Raw genomic sequence first — 18,028 nt, 5'->3', positions numbered from 1 at the left:
TCCTTCTCCTTCTCCTTCTCCTTCTCCTTCTCCTTCTCCTTCTCCTTGCTTTCCTTTCCCTTCCCTTTCCCCTTCTCCTTTTTCAGCCCCTTTCCACCAAAACCCACTCTCAAATCCCACTGCCTCCTAACGCCGTAACAGAGCCACACAACAACCATTTCCCAGGGCACTGGGACGCTCATTCCCAATCCCATGAAGCTGTCTCCATTTCTACCCAACAGCACAGGTGCCCGAGGGCTTCACCACTGATAGCGACAGCTCCTCTCGCCGCCCGCGACATCAGCTGCGCCCTTGATTGAATTATGGGGCTGCAATCCGCTTCCCTCCTGGCTGCGGTGTGCGTGGCGTGAGGCTTAGATGGTGAACCCGAGCGCCTTAATTCAATAAGGAGCAGGCAGGCAGTGCGCTCGGATAGCTACTGGGATTTCTTCCTCTCCCCAGCTCGCAATGCACTGATTTGTACTGAGGTGCCCAGACGATGCCCAGATCCTGCCTGGGGGTTTTGTTCCCATCAGAGTCTGCTCTTTCTCTAAAGCAGGAATTCAGTGTTTCCAGCCTAAATGTCGTGGGGGACGAGGAGGGATTTGGTGTTACAGTTGGTGCCATGGCTCGTTGATTCGGGTGGGGATGCAATGATGGGAAGCAGAGGATCCCATCCTCCCAGTCATTGGGAATTCACAGTTTCTACCCCAAAGCTCTTGGGGCAGCCATAGGGGTGAAGAAGGATTTGGTGTTGTTTCAGCCTTGTGTCACCCCTTGTTGCTCTGCCCTTCGATTTTGGTGGGGATGAAGTGATGGGGTGCAGAGAACCCTCCTGGCTGCCGGGATGCAGGAGGTGGCAATGAGCTAAAAGTCGCAATTAGTAAAGGGGTCACAACGAGAAGGTTCTGTGGGAAGAGAGAGAGAGAGAGGTGCTAAATGAAACCTGAAAGGTTATTCCAATACGAGGCAGCAGCCTTTCCAGCCCTGATCGTTTCCCTGGGAGCTGGGAGGGTGAGCGCTGGGAAGGGAGGGGATGGAAGGAGAGGAGCAATGTGGGTGAGGGGGGAGGCTCAGACACCCGCACGGCACTGGGGGGGGATGCAGCTGCTCTGTGCCCTCTCTGGGAGCGTGACAGCATGAGGAAATTTTGCAGCAATTTCTTTGTAACTGCACCAGAATGAGGCAAATGGGAGCTCAGCACTTACTGGAGTGAAAAATATCACTGGGGAATCAAAGCGGGGAGAGAGGGAGGGCCAGTGCTCCCTGAAACCAGACAGGGGGATGCGATTCCAGACAGGGGGATGCTCATCAATGCACCGGGCTGGGAGTGCCAATCTCTCCCCAGGGCCATGATGCCACTGTAAGGATGGGGTGAAGAGACCCCAGTGTGCTCACAGGGCAGCAAATGTGGGGTGTGGGTTCAGCCCAACCAATTCAAAGCAAAGGGAGTGGAGTGCAGCAGCGTGAGATGGAACAGCAGCAAGGAAAGGGGATTTGTTTCCTATTGAAAGGAGGGTTTGATTGATCAGGAAGGCATGGAGAAAGGGCAAGAGGGGAGAGCTTGGGCTGGTGGCACAAAGATGCTGCCCCATCCCACCCAGACACCACGGAGATGCAAGGGCTCTTTGCACATGGAAGTCATTTAATTCTATAGGATTGCTCTGAAATATTGGGGCTGTGGCACACAGGAATGTCCCAGCAGGGCTGGGTTGGGGGACTCCCATGCTCCCCCCACTGCCTTCCAAACAGGGTGGGGGGGTTAAACACCTTTTATGTTGCACCTCAAATGATGAAAGGCTCCAAAATGGGACTAACAAAGATGAGTTGTGCTTCAGAACAAAAAAACCCGTGAAAGCAGCAGATGCTGTCATGGGAATAAATTGTATCAGCAGCAATCAGATGGGGAGTGAAAAGTCAGAATGGAGTTGCTCCCTCTTCCCCATTTCCAGCAGAAATGACTGGGCCCTGAATTTAGCTAGAATGGGGTAGGATGAAAGGCAGAGCCTGACAACATGTTTCAAAGCCTCTGGGAGCCTCCAGAGGAGACGTGGCCACTTGGATGGGGATCCAGAGCCCCTCAGTTTTAATGAGCATCTCATCGCCTTCCTTTATCCTTGTGCCAAGATCTTCCCTTTTTCAAGAAGTGTGAGACTATTTCTGCTGCTCACAATTTGTTTTAACTTTTGCAAAACGTGCATTTAAGCAACACGACGGGAGGAGGCTGAGGGTGAAGCATTCCTGTTATTTAATAGATGCCGACATGCCTCTTGCCGCCTGCCTCTTTCCCTGCGCTGCTGGGGATGGCCAGGATGGGGTTGCTGCTGGTTTGGCATCGAATTCCCAGACACAACCACAGCACTGATGTGGCTGCAGCCCCAGAGCCATCCCCAGGGTCTCCTTTGGGACGGGGCTGTGTGTTTTAGGAAAAGAGCAGCGGAGCAGCAGTGAGCTGCGCTGATTTCCCAAAGGCTGACTCCCCCCAGACCGCTCTGCACGGCGTCCCAGCAGGATGCTGGCAAGCTGGGAGGAAGGGATGTTTGCTCATCGCACAGAGATCGGGGTTGCATTCAAACCTTTCCAGCCACTGCGAGCGGTCATGCCGCGCTCCACGCAACGCCAGCCCGTATCTCTGCATCTGCTTCTTCTGCTGACTTAGCACCTCCAAAAAATGGGCATCGCTGCACTCCAGCAACCCTATCCACACCCAGCATCCCCATCCACCCCATCTGCTTCCCCATGCACACGTTCCCACCACGTGGCCTCATCCCCGTGTCCCCAGCCGGCGATATTCCTCCCCACCAGCATTGCTGCTGCGAGTTATAGCTGCCTGCTTCAGGAACAGCTGTTCCTGGAGAGGCTCCTGCATCACCGGCACAGTAATGCACGTGTGCCAGCACACACATTCACCCCTCCCCACCGCTTCCTTCTTCGGATGCTGCTACAATTTCTTTCATTACATCCCTAATACAACCCCCTCCTCTTGGAGGGAATGGATTGCGGGGGCTCTGATGCCCTATTGCTCCCCGGGATGCACTGCCATGGATGGCTTTGTGCCAATCCCAAGTCTCCGTGCATCTCACAGTAACCATTATTAACTAGCAAGGAAGGGATCGTAACAGGATTTATAATGGCTTACAGAAGAGCAGGCTCTGATTAGCTTGAAAGGAAGGGACTGGAGTCACATGCGGGGTGTGCGTGGCCCCACAGCCACAATGGGGTCCTGCTAGGCATTGATGGATGCTTCCAGGCACTGGGGAAGCTAAAACATCACCTTTAGCTTTTCAATGTGGTCCTAAGTCAGTGTGAAATCACTGGAGCCAGCGGTTCCCATTCACATTCAAGGGATTTTGATGACTTTGAGGGAAGGACGAGGACAAGATCCAACCCTGGCAGTGGGTAGGGGCACAGTGGGGCCATTTACACTCCTTTGCTTTTATCACCGAGCTTTTCACGAGCTTTCTGCCAGCAAAAAAAAAGCTGAGTGTGAAGCACAAGCCTCATAGAGCTCTGCTCATCCCGTGGGGATGGCTCGGTGTCACACACCCACCCCAAGTAGAGACCAGAGGCCTGGCAAATGGTGCTGTGCCCCCATTGGGACTGGGAGGGAGCGACCTGAGGCTGTCCAGCTCCGAATGACGCCATCACTTTATTTTTATGGGAAGAAAATGTGACAGAGAGGAGCGCTTTGATGCCCGCCCGCCAGCCTCTTTCCCCCCTGCTGCCGGTGGAATGATGTGCTGCTGAAAGGGGAAGAAGGCGCAGCGCCGGCTCCAATTTGCCCTCCTCTCCACAAAACGCAAGGACATGCAGTAAGTGGGAAAGGCTGAGAAAGGGATGAAAGGCAGCGTCTGCGGCACGGCGCGTAATTGGCTCGCCGGAGCTCGGTGGCACAGGACGCGGCTGAAGTCGGGACGTCGGTGGGATCGTGCCTTTTGTCGAAGCGATGCTCTCCCTACGAGCTGCGTTGGCACCCCGCAGAAGGGCTGCTGGCTTCGTGCCGCCGTCCGGCTATTTGGATATCTGCCCCAAAGCTTCGCTCTGTGCACAGGGAGCGGGCGGCAGAGCGAGCACCCAGAGCCGGGGCAGCTGTCGCTTTCCTCCTGGGTCTCCCGTTTGCTTTCTTCTGGCTGCGTTTCCAGTCCTAAATAAACCCTTCGCAGGTCCGAGCCAGCTGCTGGCAAAGGGAAGGAGCGGGTGAATCTGCTTTCTCTGCGCATTAGCTTGTTCAGCATCTGATACTGATCTGGCTTGTGCTAATCTTGGGTGGTTTTTGTCATTTCATCTGCAGTTGTTTCGCTGTCGAGTGCCGCCGAAATCTTGGTAGCCGCTCTTTTACAAAGGATGCCGTCCTTATTACGCCTATGAATGAGCTATTTTGCATTTCTGTGAATGGGAAGGAAAACTTGTCACCTCGGGACAAAAAGGGAGTGGAAGTATCTGATGATCCCCTGAGAGCCTCAGACAATCCACTAAGCTTAAGTCCTCCTCTGTTTCTCTCTCCTTGGGGACAATCGTAATTAGGCGTCCCTTCTCAAGGACCTAAGGAGCTCCCTGACCTCTGCCAATTCACCTCCTTGCACTTGCCTGCTGGCATGGCCATGGGTTGAGCTGGCAAAGCCCCCACCATGCTGTCATGCCAAAAATCTCACAATAACCATGCACGGTTGACTGGATGAATCCCCTTGGTCATGCCATCCTGTTGAAAATCTCAGAATAATCATGCTTGATGGTTGGGGTGCACCCCTTTGGTCATGCAAGCACACCAAAAATCCCACAATAACCACACTTGGTGGGCTGATTGGCCATGCCATGCCATGCCCTTGGTGATGCCATCCTACTGGAAATCCTGCAATAGCCACGCTCAGTGGACTGGGCGCATCTCTAGCTGTAGATGTCCCTGTTCATTGCAGGGGAGTTGGACTAGGTGACTTTTAAAGGTCCCTTCCAAGTCAACGATGCTGTGATCCCCTTGGACGTGCCGTTCTGGCCCAGAGAAGCAGAAGCATCATCAGCTTCTTCTATCAACATGGCAAGACCTGATGGCTCCATCACCCATCTGCAAGCCAGTGGATGCTTCTTCCCTGCCACGCGTCGGCCTCAGGATGGTCTAAGTGACACGGTGGGACCTTTGTGTGTGATGGGATGAGGCACGGGACCACGGTCCTGAGCCTTGTGCTTGGAGGGCACTGCTGCAGCGGGAGGAATACGGCAAAGTGGGGTTAAGTAGAGCAGATTACATGCGGAAACATGCTCTACATTCCCTCTGCTTCTGCATAGATCAGTCCTGAAATGAGCATTTAAATTAAACAAGTTTCTATATCCGACTTTCCAATCCCACAGCCGCTCTCACCGTTGGCTTCTTTTCTTCAGCTTGAGCAGAGCGGGGAGGAGATGCAGCCATGGAGAGGAGTGCTAATTAAACAGGGACTTCCACATTAGGGTACAAATCCTCTGGACCAGCAGAAACCCTGCCAGTTTCTGTATTTATTTATTATTTTTTCAGTACAATTGTAATTTCCAGCGGTGCCTCCAGCACAGGGAAAGAGTTCAGGGGCTGCTCTCGGAGAGGATTAGCGTGCTGGAAGCATTATTGCTTTCCTTCGCTGTGAATTCAGGAGCGATTCCCTGATGGCTGTACTCTATATAGAAGTGAATCGGTGCTAATTTGTTTTTGAGGATCACACATCCACCAACACGTGAAAGACAATCCTGCCTCTCGATGTATATTTCAAGTTGGTGCTACAGCAAACAACGGAAAATAAGGAAGAAAACGAAGCCAGACCTCCCTCGCCCAGAAAGCCAGAGCTGGAAACGAGCGGACGTTGAGATTTTTGAGCTTGAGCCGCCCCTTGCCGAGAGCTTTGGCTCAGCTCCGTGCCTGTGGCGGATGGGCAGAGGGAACAGAGCATCTCTGGCTGGTCCTGTCTTTCTGCAGGCATGGAAAGCCTAAGGGACACCACGTCGGACAGGATGTCAAAGAGACAAAGCATAAAAGGCTCTCTTCTTGGCAACACGTTGGTTGTTTTTTTTGTTGTTGTTGTTGTTTTTTTCCTTTTAAATCATCCTCGAGTTTAACTGTGAGAGTGGAATAAATGGCTAAATGGACTAATTGAATCTGCAGAGCCCAGGGGCCGCACACCTGGCGGGCCAGCAGCCGCCCCGCCACCCGTGTCCATCCCTCTGTCTGCGTGATTCAGAGGGACGCGGTCCGTGGGGAGGGATCAGCCCCGGCTGAAATGGAAGACAAAGCTATTGTTTCAAACAGAGTTATTGATTTTTACATTATTACACTATGAAATTTATGGTCTGGTTTCAAACTGCAATAGGAGTTAATGATCACCATCCAGAAACTTCCAGGTGACCTTGGCCTCGACTTTGGTGGTGGAAGGGAAATAGCTCCAGATATTGGGTCAGCAAAAGTGAAATAAACCTGCAGTGTCCTAAAGGACTTCATTCTGGGGTTCCACTGACCCCATCTCTGCACCAAGCTTTGGCTCACAGCGAGCTCCAGGCTGGTTGGCAGCAGCAGAGCAGGCAACGGTAACTGGACCTCACCAACTCCAGACAAAGGCCACTGCTGCTGCTAAGAGTAGATGTGGCACTGAGGGACATAGTGGGCATGGCAGGGATGGGTTGGGGTTGGACTTGGTGACCTTGGGTCTTTTCCAATTGTAATGATTCTTTGAGTTGGTATGGTGGGGATGGGTTGAAGCTTGGACTTGATGATCCCGGTGGTCTTTTCCAACCTTGCTGATTCTATGATTCTGTGATTCAAACCATGAGATTCCAGGGTGCCCAAAAAGCACCAGGATGGGAAGGAACAGGGCAAGAGGAACCTCAGCAGAATGGAGAGCTGCTGCACGCAGAAGGCATGGCCACTTCTGCCACCAACGTGGCTTAATGGGCATGGTGGGGATGGGTTGGGGCTGGGCTTGTTGGTCTTGGAAGTCTTTTCCAACCTTAATGATCCTATGATTCAACGAGGGGTCGGGGAGGCTAACAGAGGTCTATGCCATTAGCACAAGTGGCACTGATGCTGCAGAAGGTTTTTAGGGACAACAGCATCCCCAGACTAAAGCCTTATCCTGAGTTTTCTTTAAAAGATGCCTCTCAGCACATCTCCCGGCAGCAGCCCCTTTCTGAGGCCTTCCCTATCAATATTCCCTTTGAATTCCCTTGCGTACATCTCCACCTGGGAACACTTCCTGGCAGAGAGACGGGGCTCCCAGCTGCGGGGGAAGGATTTCTCCTTGCAGTGCCTTCTCCCTGGAACATCCCCAGTGCTGCACCTCAGCTATAGTTGTGTGATGCCAGTAGCCTCTGAGCTCAGCTTCTGCCTCGGAGGTCATAATTGCCATTAAATCACAGCTTGCCTAACCAAATTATGCAAAACCGAAATTATCTCCAATGATTTTTATGTTGCTGAAATGTTCCAGAACTGCTGGGGTGATGGCTGGGGGATTGGGAGCAGCTGTCACTCCATCAGAAACGATAACTCCAAACAGCTGGGATCTGTCAGTTATTTATGACACCGTTTGCAAAAAAAAAAAATAATAATAGTGATAATAATAATAAAAAAAAATGAGGGAAGTGGATGGGTGGTTGTTTTTCTCTGGCTGAAAGGCAGTTCTACCGCATGCCGATGCTGGAGGGAGCAAAGGCAATGAGGATGCCAATGGAACGCTTTGCACAGAGGCTGGAAGGAAGCTGCTGCTCGCCAGGGGAATTTGATCTTTGTCACAGTCAGGGATGGTTTGTTTATTGCAAAAGAAAAAAAAAAAAAAGAAGGAAAAAAATAGGCAGCTCCCAACCACAAGTCTGACACTGCTGTGTCGAACTGTCCCAGATCTGAACTGCGCTCTCAGCTCGCGCCCCGTGGCGCTCTGTGCTCAGGCATTGCCTTTCGTCGTCCTTCAGCTGGTGCGGGGAATTATGAACATTTGAGGCTCCTTTTTCCCCCCAAACAAATTTGTCGTGGTGAGAAAGTTCGTTTCTGAAGCGGAGGGGGGAGGGAACTTTGTTGCAGTTGCACACAGTACCAAGAGCACTGTTTGAGCCTGATTCGCCAAGAAAGGTTGGGTGGATGATGGCAATTCCTGCCATCACAAAAGGGAGTAAGAAGTGTGAGGCAAAGAACCGTGTGACGGTTGGGTTATCCAACGAGAATCCTCCACAGACCCATCCTACTATGGTTTGTCCAATGCAGGGGGTGGCTGAGGTGAGCTGGTGATGGCAGTGGCTCCTCAGAATGATAGTTGTCCTCATGGAAGGACGTAGCCCATGAAAGCGGGTGCTATTAGGTGGAGGATGGAAGTTTTGAAGTGTATTTTCCCCTCGGGTCACAGTTGTGTTGTTGTGGCCCAGTGACAACTTAAAAAGCTCCTTTGAAAGGTGTGGGTGCAGATGGGGCAGGAAGATCTCTCTGTCTACAGGTGGTGCTACACAAAGTGCGAATTTGGCTTCAGAGGAGTGAGTGATGAGCGAGCTTCTGCCTCTTTGATAACACAGAGTGCGAACAGAAGGCAGATGCTTTGTCCCCACTTGTAGCTTGCTCTGGTTAAGTATTATTATTTATATTATGTAGTAGCTATACATAGTGTTTTATGGCAGTAAAGACCCGTAAATCAGCAGCCAGAAGATGAGGGCTTTGCTCTAAAGAGCTTATAAATCTAACAGCCTGGGCAGAACCGGTAATGGACGCAGAGAGCAGTCGGACAAGTTGCGTGGAGACAGGAGCTAAGATTGGGCTCCCCAAGCAGATGGCGGTTTAGGAGAGATTTGAGAGAACTCCATCCCAAAGAGCAGATCCTGCTGGGGGAGCAGCAGCCGTGACCCACATAGCAGAGAGGTGAAATGTTGGGGCTGGAGGTGACCCATCAGGGCCAGTCCTAGCTCCCAGCTCCAAGCTGGGGACTTCTGATGGAAATAAGTGGCACTGCTCCTTCAGCAAAGCGTTAAAATGCTGGAATGTCGGGTGCCAGCATCTCTGCTGCTGCACTGGAGCGTTGCTGTGTCTGGATGAACTCGCTGTCTCTGGGCGTCTGCATTCTTCTGGCCGCTTCGGCTCTTGCACAAATGAAGGCTTCATGCTAAATGCATTATGCTGTGTAACAATTAATCCCGCGCTGCATATAGAAAGTCCTTACTCATCAATAATGCATTCAGGAGGAGTGATTTTCACTCTCAGTAATAAGGCTAAGACAATGGAAACAAGCAGGTAATGGGGAACATTTATAACGATGTTAATCTAATAACGGGTATAATGCTGTTAAAAGTAAGACTGCAAACTGGACACATCCAAAGATAAATTATTTCAAGCATTCATTAACTAATGCCTAATTAATGCCCAATTAGAGAGATGCTGCATGGGAAATGACTTGGACAGCCCGATGAATTCATTCCCATCACTAAAACCTGAGCTGGGAGGCTGCAGAAGGACAGCGGAGCCGGGTGACACAGCACGGCGGTGGGAGAACGCCGGCAGACAAACACGGCCGTGTTGGTTTGATCCGTGTCGACAAAGCTTTGGTTCTGCTCACTTCACTGGCGGCTTTCCATCGGATTTTTACTTTTTGAAGCTCTCCCTCCCTGGTGAGCAGCGCCACGCACGCCCGTGACCCTCCATCTGCTGCACAGCCTTTACAAGATGCAGTCAAAAGGTTTGCACCGGGAAGAGCTTGACATGTTGGCTGCAATCAGACACTGGGGGAGCTCAGGGGTATCATCCCGGGAGGGACAGTCCCACTGATGGCAGCCAGGGACCCAGGTGGCCCCAGCTGCCTTAGCCATCACGCAGCTGGTCCAGCAGCATCAGGGCTGCTCTGTTCTTTCGTTCAAGGGATCTCATCCCCATATCAAAATGGCAACCAAACCTGGACGTCCTGGAGCATCTCATAGCAGTGTGCAATTTGCAGGTCTGTGGGCTGCGGACTCATCCCTGATGGGACCACACACCCTGAGCACATCCGCTGAGGAGGATTCCTCTTTCCAAGTCCTGCTCACCACGTTATCGCTGCTTCTGAGCATCCTTCCTTTTTGTTTCCACATTCTCTTTGTCTCCAAACTGCAGCCTGTAGGTAGGACGAAATCCCTGGCCTTCCCTCCTACCATCTTTCCTGCTGGAAGAGGAGAACCACCAGCAACACCCATCCCAAAGGAATCAACTCCTCTTCCATTGGCACTTCGGCCATTAACTAACACCTCTAATTAGAGACAGGCTCAGATCTTCCTGCCCTTCACCTCCAGAGCCATCGGGGACCGTGAATCTCCATTCTCCCTTCCAACAGTGCAGCTCCATGCTCCCCATACGTCCCATCCATCGCTGAGCATCGCTGGCAGCCGCCTGCCATCACCTCCTAGACGTGAAATTCGGGATGCTACGCAAGCCCTGCCCAGCTCCTCCTCCCACCAGTAATCCTGTTAGCCTGGCAACTATCGTGTCACGGAACAGCGCATAAAACCAGCATTGGGAAGCAATATGTAATCTTCCAACCTGCTGCTCATAGCTGGGAGATGGTTTATTGATTCAAACCCTTGTGATTTGGTATTTGCAATAACAGACTCCGCATGTGGGAGATTGTCACTGTGCTTGTGCTTGGCAGGATTTTACTAATAAATATAAGAGCTACACGACTCTTTGTGGCTCAGTGTGACTCGGGTGGAGCTGGGAACACAGAGCTGTCCCACCTCAGCAAAGTGTATCTGTGGGTTAAAAAGGAACAAGAAGAGCAGAAAGCAATTCTGCACCTATCTGCAACTGTAATCAGGATATCCCTGAGACTAGCACCAGAGAGGTGCTTGGCTGGAAATGCAGGGCAGCCCAGGAGCAGTCTTGTCTGAATCATGGCCCCTTGCCCCATGGCAAGTGCACGGTGGTGGCTTGGAGAACATTCCCTTTCCTACACAGCCGTAGGAGTTGTCGCGGATGAAGCACTCCTGACTACAGCCCTTTTCTGGCAGCAGTGCAGGAATGAGCCATCCCTCCCTGCAGCCTTCATTCCTGCAGGGTAGAGCCTGTAGAAAGCCCAAATCCCCATCCGTATTTCTATCCCCATTGCTATCCCCATCCCAGCAGAGGCTCGGCCCAACAGTTTGGCTAGCATTGCTATTCTTTGAAAAAAGTAGAGCAGTACAGTCAGAGGTGGCTGCCTCTCCGCGCTAATTTATGAGAGCCTGAGTAACCAGTTTATCTAAAAACATGACAACTTTGCCTAGAAAGAGTGGGTCCAGATGGACAGGTCATCTGCTATTAGCTCCCCAGTAATAGATCTCCATCCCCGGCAGAAGGCGATGCGAACCACGGAGTTATATTTCAAACAACATTAATAAGAAACCAGTGAGGTTTTTTTCTTTCTTTTTTTTTTTGCCTCCCACTCATATTCAGCTGCAGGCGCTCGAAAAGAAGGACTGTAAAAGCCCAAAGGGTCCAGCACCACAGCCTGTCTTGTGGTAACGACATGGAGTAATTAGAGGTGAACTCCACTTCCACTCTTGTTTTTCAGATTATTACAAGCAAATCGCGGCATGAGGACTCTGGGGTAGGATGGCACTGGCAGCTGTACGCTGCTCTCATTTTACTCCTTTCTCCCGTGAAGTCCAGAGGCAGAATTCATTAGACATGAGCAAATTTTGTGTGTAAGAGGGAAAGCAGATCCGGGAGGAAATCTGAATGAGAAATGACAGCCTGGTGCAATGAGTCTGAAAAGCCACTCCACGCAGAAGGAATCGCCTGAAAGCAGGCATGGTGTGAGGAGTGGGAGAGCAACGGGAGCTGGGCGGCGAGGCTGGCGCTGGGCGCTGAGCCGAGAAGGGATGATTGCTGCCTGCTCGCTTCCCTGCTCTGCAGCCAGAAAGCCCTGGCCACAGGCAGGCTGTAGCACTGCCATAGGACATCCATTTAAAATACGTCTGAGCACCAGCTTCCAAACTGGGCGTTCAGCTCGGTCCGTCCCACCAAGTGCTGAAAGTGTGTTTCTGCAAATCACTCGTTTGCAGGGGAATGTGCTGGTGCTAACAGGGCATGGGCGTAGGAACAGCGTGGAAAGCAGCCAGCTCCTCTGGAATTCATGGAATTGTAGAATGGTTGGGTTAGAAGGGATCTTAAAGCCCATCCAGTTCCACCCCCTGCTGTAGGTTGGCTGTACTCAGCAGAACAGGTTGCTCAGAGCTCCATCCAATGTGGCCTTGAACACCTCCAGGGTGTCTTTGTAGGTGAGGAGCTGCAGCCTGCTGAGCATCCTCGTGGCTCTCATCTGGACCCGTTCCAACAGCTCCACATCCTTCTTGTGTTGGGGGGGTCCAGACCTGGATGCAGTATTCCAGATGGGGCCTCACGAGGGCATAGCAGAGTGGGTCAATCCCCCTCCTTGCCCTGCTGCCATCCCTCTGTTGGTGCACCCAAGATGCAGCTGACCTAGCACACACACACCGCTGGGTCATGTCAAGCTTCTCATCCATCAGAACCCCCCAAGTCCTTCTCCTTACTGCTCTCAGTGAGTTCTTTTCCCAGCCTGTACACCCACCTTGTATTGCCCCAACCCTTGGGCTGTGCTGAGGTGTGCTGTGTGGTTGCGTGGCACAGATGTAGTTTGGGGTGATTCAGCATGAGGAGGTGGACAACACCCCATAGATCATGTTCGGACTGTTGCACACAGATAATTCACATGGGCTCTGTGTCCCCAAAGCTGGCCTGACACCACTCTCCCCTCTCTCCAAACAGGGGCCCTCGCGGAGCTGCTGCTGGTGCTGCTGGGGCTGAAGGTGCCTGGGGCTGCCAGCTGCCCCACCGACTGCGTCTGCTATCCTTCACCCATGACCGTCAGCTGCCAGGCCCACAACTTTGTCACCATCCCCGAGGGCATCCCCGAGGACAGCGAGCGGATCTTCCTGCAGAACAACCAGATCACCCTGCTGCTGCGGGGCCACTTCAGCCCCTCCATGGTCACCCTCTGGATCTACTCCAACAACATCACCTTCATCGACCCCAACACCTTCGAGGGGTTTGTCAACCTGGAAGAGCTGGACCTGGGGGACAACCGCTACCTGAGGGCTTTGGCAGCCAACACTTTCCAAGGGCTGGTGAAACTCCATGCCTTGTACCTGTACAAGTGTGGGCTCAGCTCCCTTCCCAGTGGGATTTTTGGTGGCCTCCACAACCTACAATACCTTTACCTGCAAGACAACCACATTGAGTTCCTCCAGGACGACATTTTTGTTGACTTGGTAAACCTCAGCCATCTTTTTCTCCATGGAAACAAGCTTTGGAGCCTCCACCAGAACACGTTCCGGGGGTTAATAAACCTGGACAGGCTCCTCATCCATCAGAATCAGCTGCAGTGGATTCACAGGCGGGCGTTCCACGACCTCCGGCGACTGACCACCCTGTTCCTGTTCAACAACAGCCTCTCGGAGCTGCAGGGGGACTGCCTGGCCCACCTGGGGGCCCTCGAGTTCCTCAGGCTGAACGGAAACCCCTGGAGCTGCGACTGCAAGGCCCGCTCGCTCTGGGAATGGCTGCACCGTTTCCGGGGCTCCAGCTCCAACGTCATCTGCGAATCCCCCGAGCGGATGCACGGCAAGGACCTCAAAGTGCTGAGGGCGGAAGATTTTAGGAACTGTTCGGGCTCGGAGTCGCTCCACCAGATCAAAACTTTCTCAGCTGCAGACAGAGGAGCCTCCAAAGCCCACCATCCCCACCACTCCTCCAAGGAGAAGGGTGGCGAGAAGGGTTTGCACAGCAGCCATCCTGCAGCCCGGCCGGGACCTCGCCGCCCTGCCAAGAACTGCACCAGCCACAAAAACCGCAACCGAACCCTTAAGCCGGGATCGCTGGGGCCGCGCAAAAGCGGGCACGAGTTTCCCGACTACGTGCCTGACTATCAGCACAAATTCAGCTTCGGCGTCATGCCCACCGGGCTCCCGAAACGCAAAGGGAAGTGCACCCGGCGGACGCCCATCCGTACGCCCAGTGGGGTGCAGCAGGCGGCAGGTGGCTGTGCAGGACTCGTGGCCTCGCGCCTGGCCTTTGTGCTGGTCTTGGTGGCCATCATGCGCTGAGCTCGGCCACGGCGGAGTGGATCTGCACTGCGACCCGTCTACGAAGGACCAGAGTTTCTTTTCTTCTTCTTTTTTTGTACGTGGAGAAGTCTGCGGGCGCGGACTGCGGCGGGCGGGCGGATGGAAAGGTGTTAGCACGCATTGCGGCCAACAGCCGAGCCCTGCACCACGAGACAAAGCCAACCTTACCCAAACCGGATCGTGGAGACCGCCGGCGACGACGGCCGGACAAAATGGAAAATTGCAAATTCCCGTTGAGCGACCCCGCCGAGGACCGCAAGGAACATAATTGCTGTAAAAACAATCACCAATTAAGCCTACACTGTTTCTCTGAAAGTGAGTGTGTGGACACTTCTACTCATTGTATTAAGGACATTGGTTCTCCCACGTTTTAGCCCTTTTGGCTCCAACCCCACAGGCCAACATTGGCTGGAAATCTCTTAGAAGACAATCTTAAAACCCTGAATATCTCAGGCACTACAGCAGAACAAGGCTTGCCTGCTGGGCTTGGAGTAGCCAACTACCAAAGGAAAGACTGGTTAGAGGTGGAATAATTAAAACAAAGCAAAGAAAAACAAAAACACACACACACACACAAAAAAGAACCTAAGGAGATGAAGTACCTGCGAGGAGGTGCGTTTTTTGTAACCGCGTTCACACATCCAACAAACAAATCCGACAAATGCACAGGCCCTCCCCTCTCCTCAATTATCCATATGTATGTCTTATAATGTTTATAAACTATATGGAAACTATATCTTCAGAACTAAGGATTGTATTGTCGAATTTATAGCAGAACAGTATATCCTTTTCTCAAGACCACAATCGGCAGCAGTGCCTACAAATGCTGAAAGCCATCCGGCAGCCTCAGTGCGCGCGGGGGACCAATGTTCTTAGCAATTTAGAGCACTAAACTTTGGGAGGGGTGGGAGGGGGCTGTACGCAACGCAACAAAGACCATAGGCAGAGAGCCAGAGCTCACCCTTATGTCCTAATTTCTGAGTGAGGGGAGAGAGAGGCGGCTTAGCAGCATCTGGTCCCGATGCCACGGGGATGTAGGGGCTGAAGGCTTCCAGCCACATTGGTTACGTGAGGACCTTTATAGCTGGACTAAGGTTTTCACTCAAGCAGCAGGTCTGTGGGATGCAGGTGGCCCTGACAATATCAGGAGCGGTTTGGTTTGGTTTTTTTCTTTTCTTAATAGGAACGGGTTTTGGCACGGGGAGTTGGAGAAGTGAGAAGTGCAGCATGCACGGGACCTGTCAGTAGCACTGTGCCCAATGCTTCTGGTCCACGGTGGGAAAGAGAATAGCCCCAGACAGCTGCAGGAAGAGGTAATGGCCAGCTGAGGGATGAGGAGCAGACTGCACGTTCCCCTTGGCCCTAAATAAGCCTCACCAAGGACGCTGGGGTGGGATGTGCTCACTGGGCTTTATGCACTCACTGGTCCAGATGTGCTCACCGGTCCGCTCTGCGTCGGGGCCACAGCGCAGCTGGCAGCAGCACGCAGCGCAGCCCATGGTGCTGCCCCAGTTCTGCAGTCGGTGTCAGTTCCCTGTCAGCGTGGATATTGGAGATAAAACACACTGAGGTTAATGCAACAAGGGAAATAAAAGTGATCTTGGATGAGAAGTGGCTGCTCTTCATTTCGTGATGGTATCCCAGCTCAGGGGGCGCACTCCCAGCATGCAGTCCCTGGGCATGAATACTGTTCTTTGGGGCAGATGCTGTGTGGCTGAGCCCACACCACCCTCCCTGGGACCTCAAACTGGATGGGGAGGGGGCAATTACACCTGGTCCCCTGGAGGGGTCTGGAGATGCCCGGGGAAGCTGCAAAACCAAAGGTTGAGATGCACCAAATTGTAAAAGAGGTCCTGGGAAACAGCAGGAGGGATTCAGGGAAGAGGAAGGGAGGGTTTGCTCCATTGATCCCTCTCAGTTCCAGCTCCTATCCAAACTTCTCCTTCTACAGGGCTCTAAACCTCCACTAAAGGGATGTCCAATGCAGCCAGAACAAATAATCCGTGATCCGAAATAGCTCCCTCACGCCCTACTCTCTATAACCAATAGCAACTGAATGAGTCTGGCACTGTCCCTTAGAAGTGGAGAATGTTGTTATGTCAGTTATTTTGCTTCGTACTCTGGAAATCAAAGCTCTCAGTGGGAGAATGAAGAGGAGAAGCACTTTATTAATTTTTATTTTTTTTTTAAGTCTGTGTGTAACTCCTACAATATAAGAGTGAGATGTCAGCATTGGAGATGCTAATGTTTTATAAATGATTTGGGTGCAGCAGGCAAAATGGAGCCTCTCTGAGATGAATTATATTAGAACCGCCTGGCTCCAAGTCATAATTGTATTTTTAGTATCTTTTCCTTTAACATGTAGGAAAAATAAAGGCAACCCCAACGTGTATTACGAGCCTTGTCAATCAGGTGCTCTAACTCCTAGCAATAAAGGCTACTGCTTAAAAACCAGAAGGGAGACATGATACACTGCTAAATAGGAAGTGTCACTTGACACAGACTTCAGGTTTCTGATGTTCCTCCTGCCTTCCCCCGGCCTCCATCCCCCCTGTGCCCATTCTTCCTCTACAACCACAGCTCTCTGAGGATAAACTAAATCTTTTTGGCACGCTCTGACACTTCTCCTCAATAACTACCTTCCCATCTGCATGGTGCAGCTCTGCTGCGGCCCCTGGTTGGCTCCCGTGTGGTTCTCACGATCTCTTCGTGCAGTGTTGTCTTCATGCATTGTGAAGGCTGATGTGAGGCTGGCAGAAATCCCATCTTCTCACAGGCAGTGCACCCACAACCCCAAATAACACATCTCAAGGCATCCATCCCAAAGAACGCATCCAAGGTGCCCATCCCAACATGCGTGTCCCAAAGCATGCCTCCTAAAGTGCTCATCCCAAAGAACCCATCCCATAGTATGCATCCCAAAGCACCCATTTCAAAGCATGCATCCCAAAGTGCCCATTTCCAAATGCATGTCCAAAAATTCCCATCCCAAAGTGCTCATCCCCTCAGTTCAGTGGAGGCAGGGATGAGCAGAGCTAGGCTAGAGGTGACAAGAGGAGGTGGCACTCCAAAGAGGTCAGAAAAGAGAAGGCTCTACCAGTGTGCCTGCTTTTATTTGTTTGCATCACTAAGCTGCAACACTCTCACTTTGGGCTGTTCATGCAAATCCTTCCCATAAAAAAAAATATATATATAAATGAAAGAGAACCCAGAAGAGACCCCACACTGTGCCTCTGGAAACGCGCTCACGGCTGCAGAATCCCGTTTCCTGAGTCGGAGCCAATTTTCTAACCATTGTAGCATTCTTCCACAGTTTCATCCTGTAATTGCTAATACACAGCTTTTCCTACATGCTTTGGAAACACAAAACACGCAACGCTGTTTCTCTCATCCTCCAGGCAGGACAAAAACCAAGACCTTCTCAGATATTGAGAATAAATGTTCAGTGCACCAGGCGAAAGCAGCATCACATGGCACGTTCTCCATCGCTGCCTGGACAACGCTGTGCGCCCACGTTGTCTTTTCCAATTTACCTCCCTTGCCTCAGCAAGTTGCTGTGAGATGCACTCCCCACTTCAGAAGGACTGCAGAACTAACACATTGTTTCACATTTCTCCTTAGCCAAAGTGGTGGACCGATGGACCAATTTCTGATGTCCATCAAGTGCAGCCTCCCCTTAAATCCACCCTGCACCAATGCTTTCCATCACATTTTGCCTTAGTTTCCAGCACAACCCCACAAACTCAGCCCAAGATCACACTTTCCATTGCATGCTTGCGAACATCTCCTTTTTCTGCTGCTTACAATCTCCTTGAGATCTCGTGGGATGACATTATTCCTCTTTGCCATCCCTTGCATCTCGCCCCAGTAAAACATGACTTGGCCAACACCAGTGTACAGATGGGAACAGCGATGGGAAACATGCTTGCATGGCTTGCCATGTTGAGGTCTGCAGGCTGGAAGAGAAACA

The 18,028-nt window shown here is 51.9% G+C and overlaps 1 protein-coding gene across 1 annotated transcript in view; it reads left to right on the top strand.

Annotated features, from left to right (window-relative positions):
• Window positions 1–14,807, top strand: part of RTN4RL1 (reticulon 4 receptor like 1) — a 27,093-nt gene extending 12,286 nt beyond the window's left edge. The window contains exon 2 of the mRNA XM_042879441.1: window positions 12,701–14,807. Coding sequence (XP_042735375.1) covers window positions 12,701–14,037 — 1,337 coding nt within the window. The 3' untranslated portion in view covers window positions 14,038–14,807. The remainder of the gene's footprint in view (window positions 1–12,700) is intronic.
• The last annotated feature ends 3,221 nt before the right edge of the window (window positions 14,808–18,028 follow it).

This window comes from Lagopus leucura, unplaced genomic scaffold, assembly GCF_019238085.1.
Source record: "Lagopus leucura isolate 7727_CA_CO unplaced genomic scaffold, USGS_WTPT01 Super-Scaffold_100024, whole genome shotgun sequence".
In the NCBI taxonomy this organism is placed as follows: domain Eukaryota; kingdom Metazoa; phylum Chordata; class Aves; order Galliformes; family Phasianidae; genus Lagopus; species Lagopus leucura.
The sequence above is the reverse complement of the archived record's forward strand: the minus strand, read 5'-3'. Positions and strand labels throughout refer to the sequence as shown.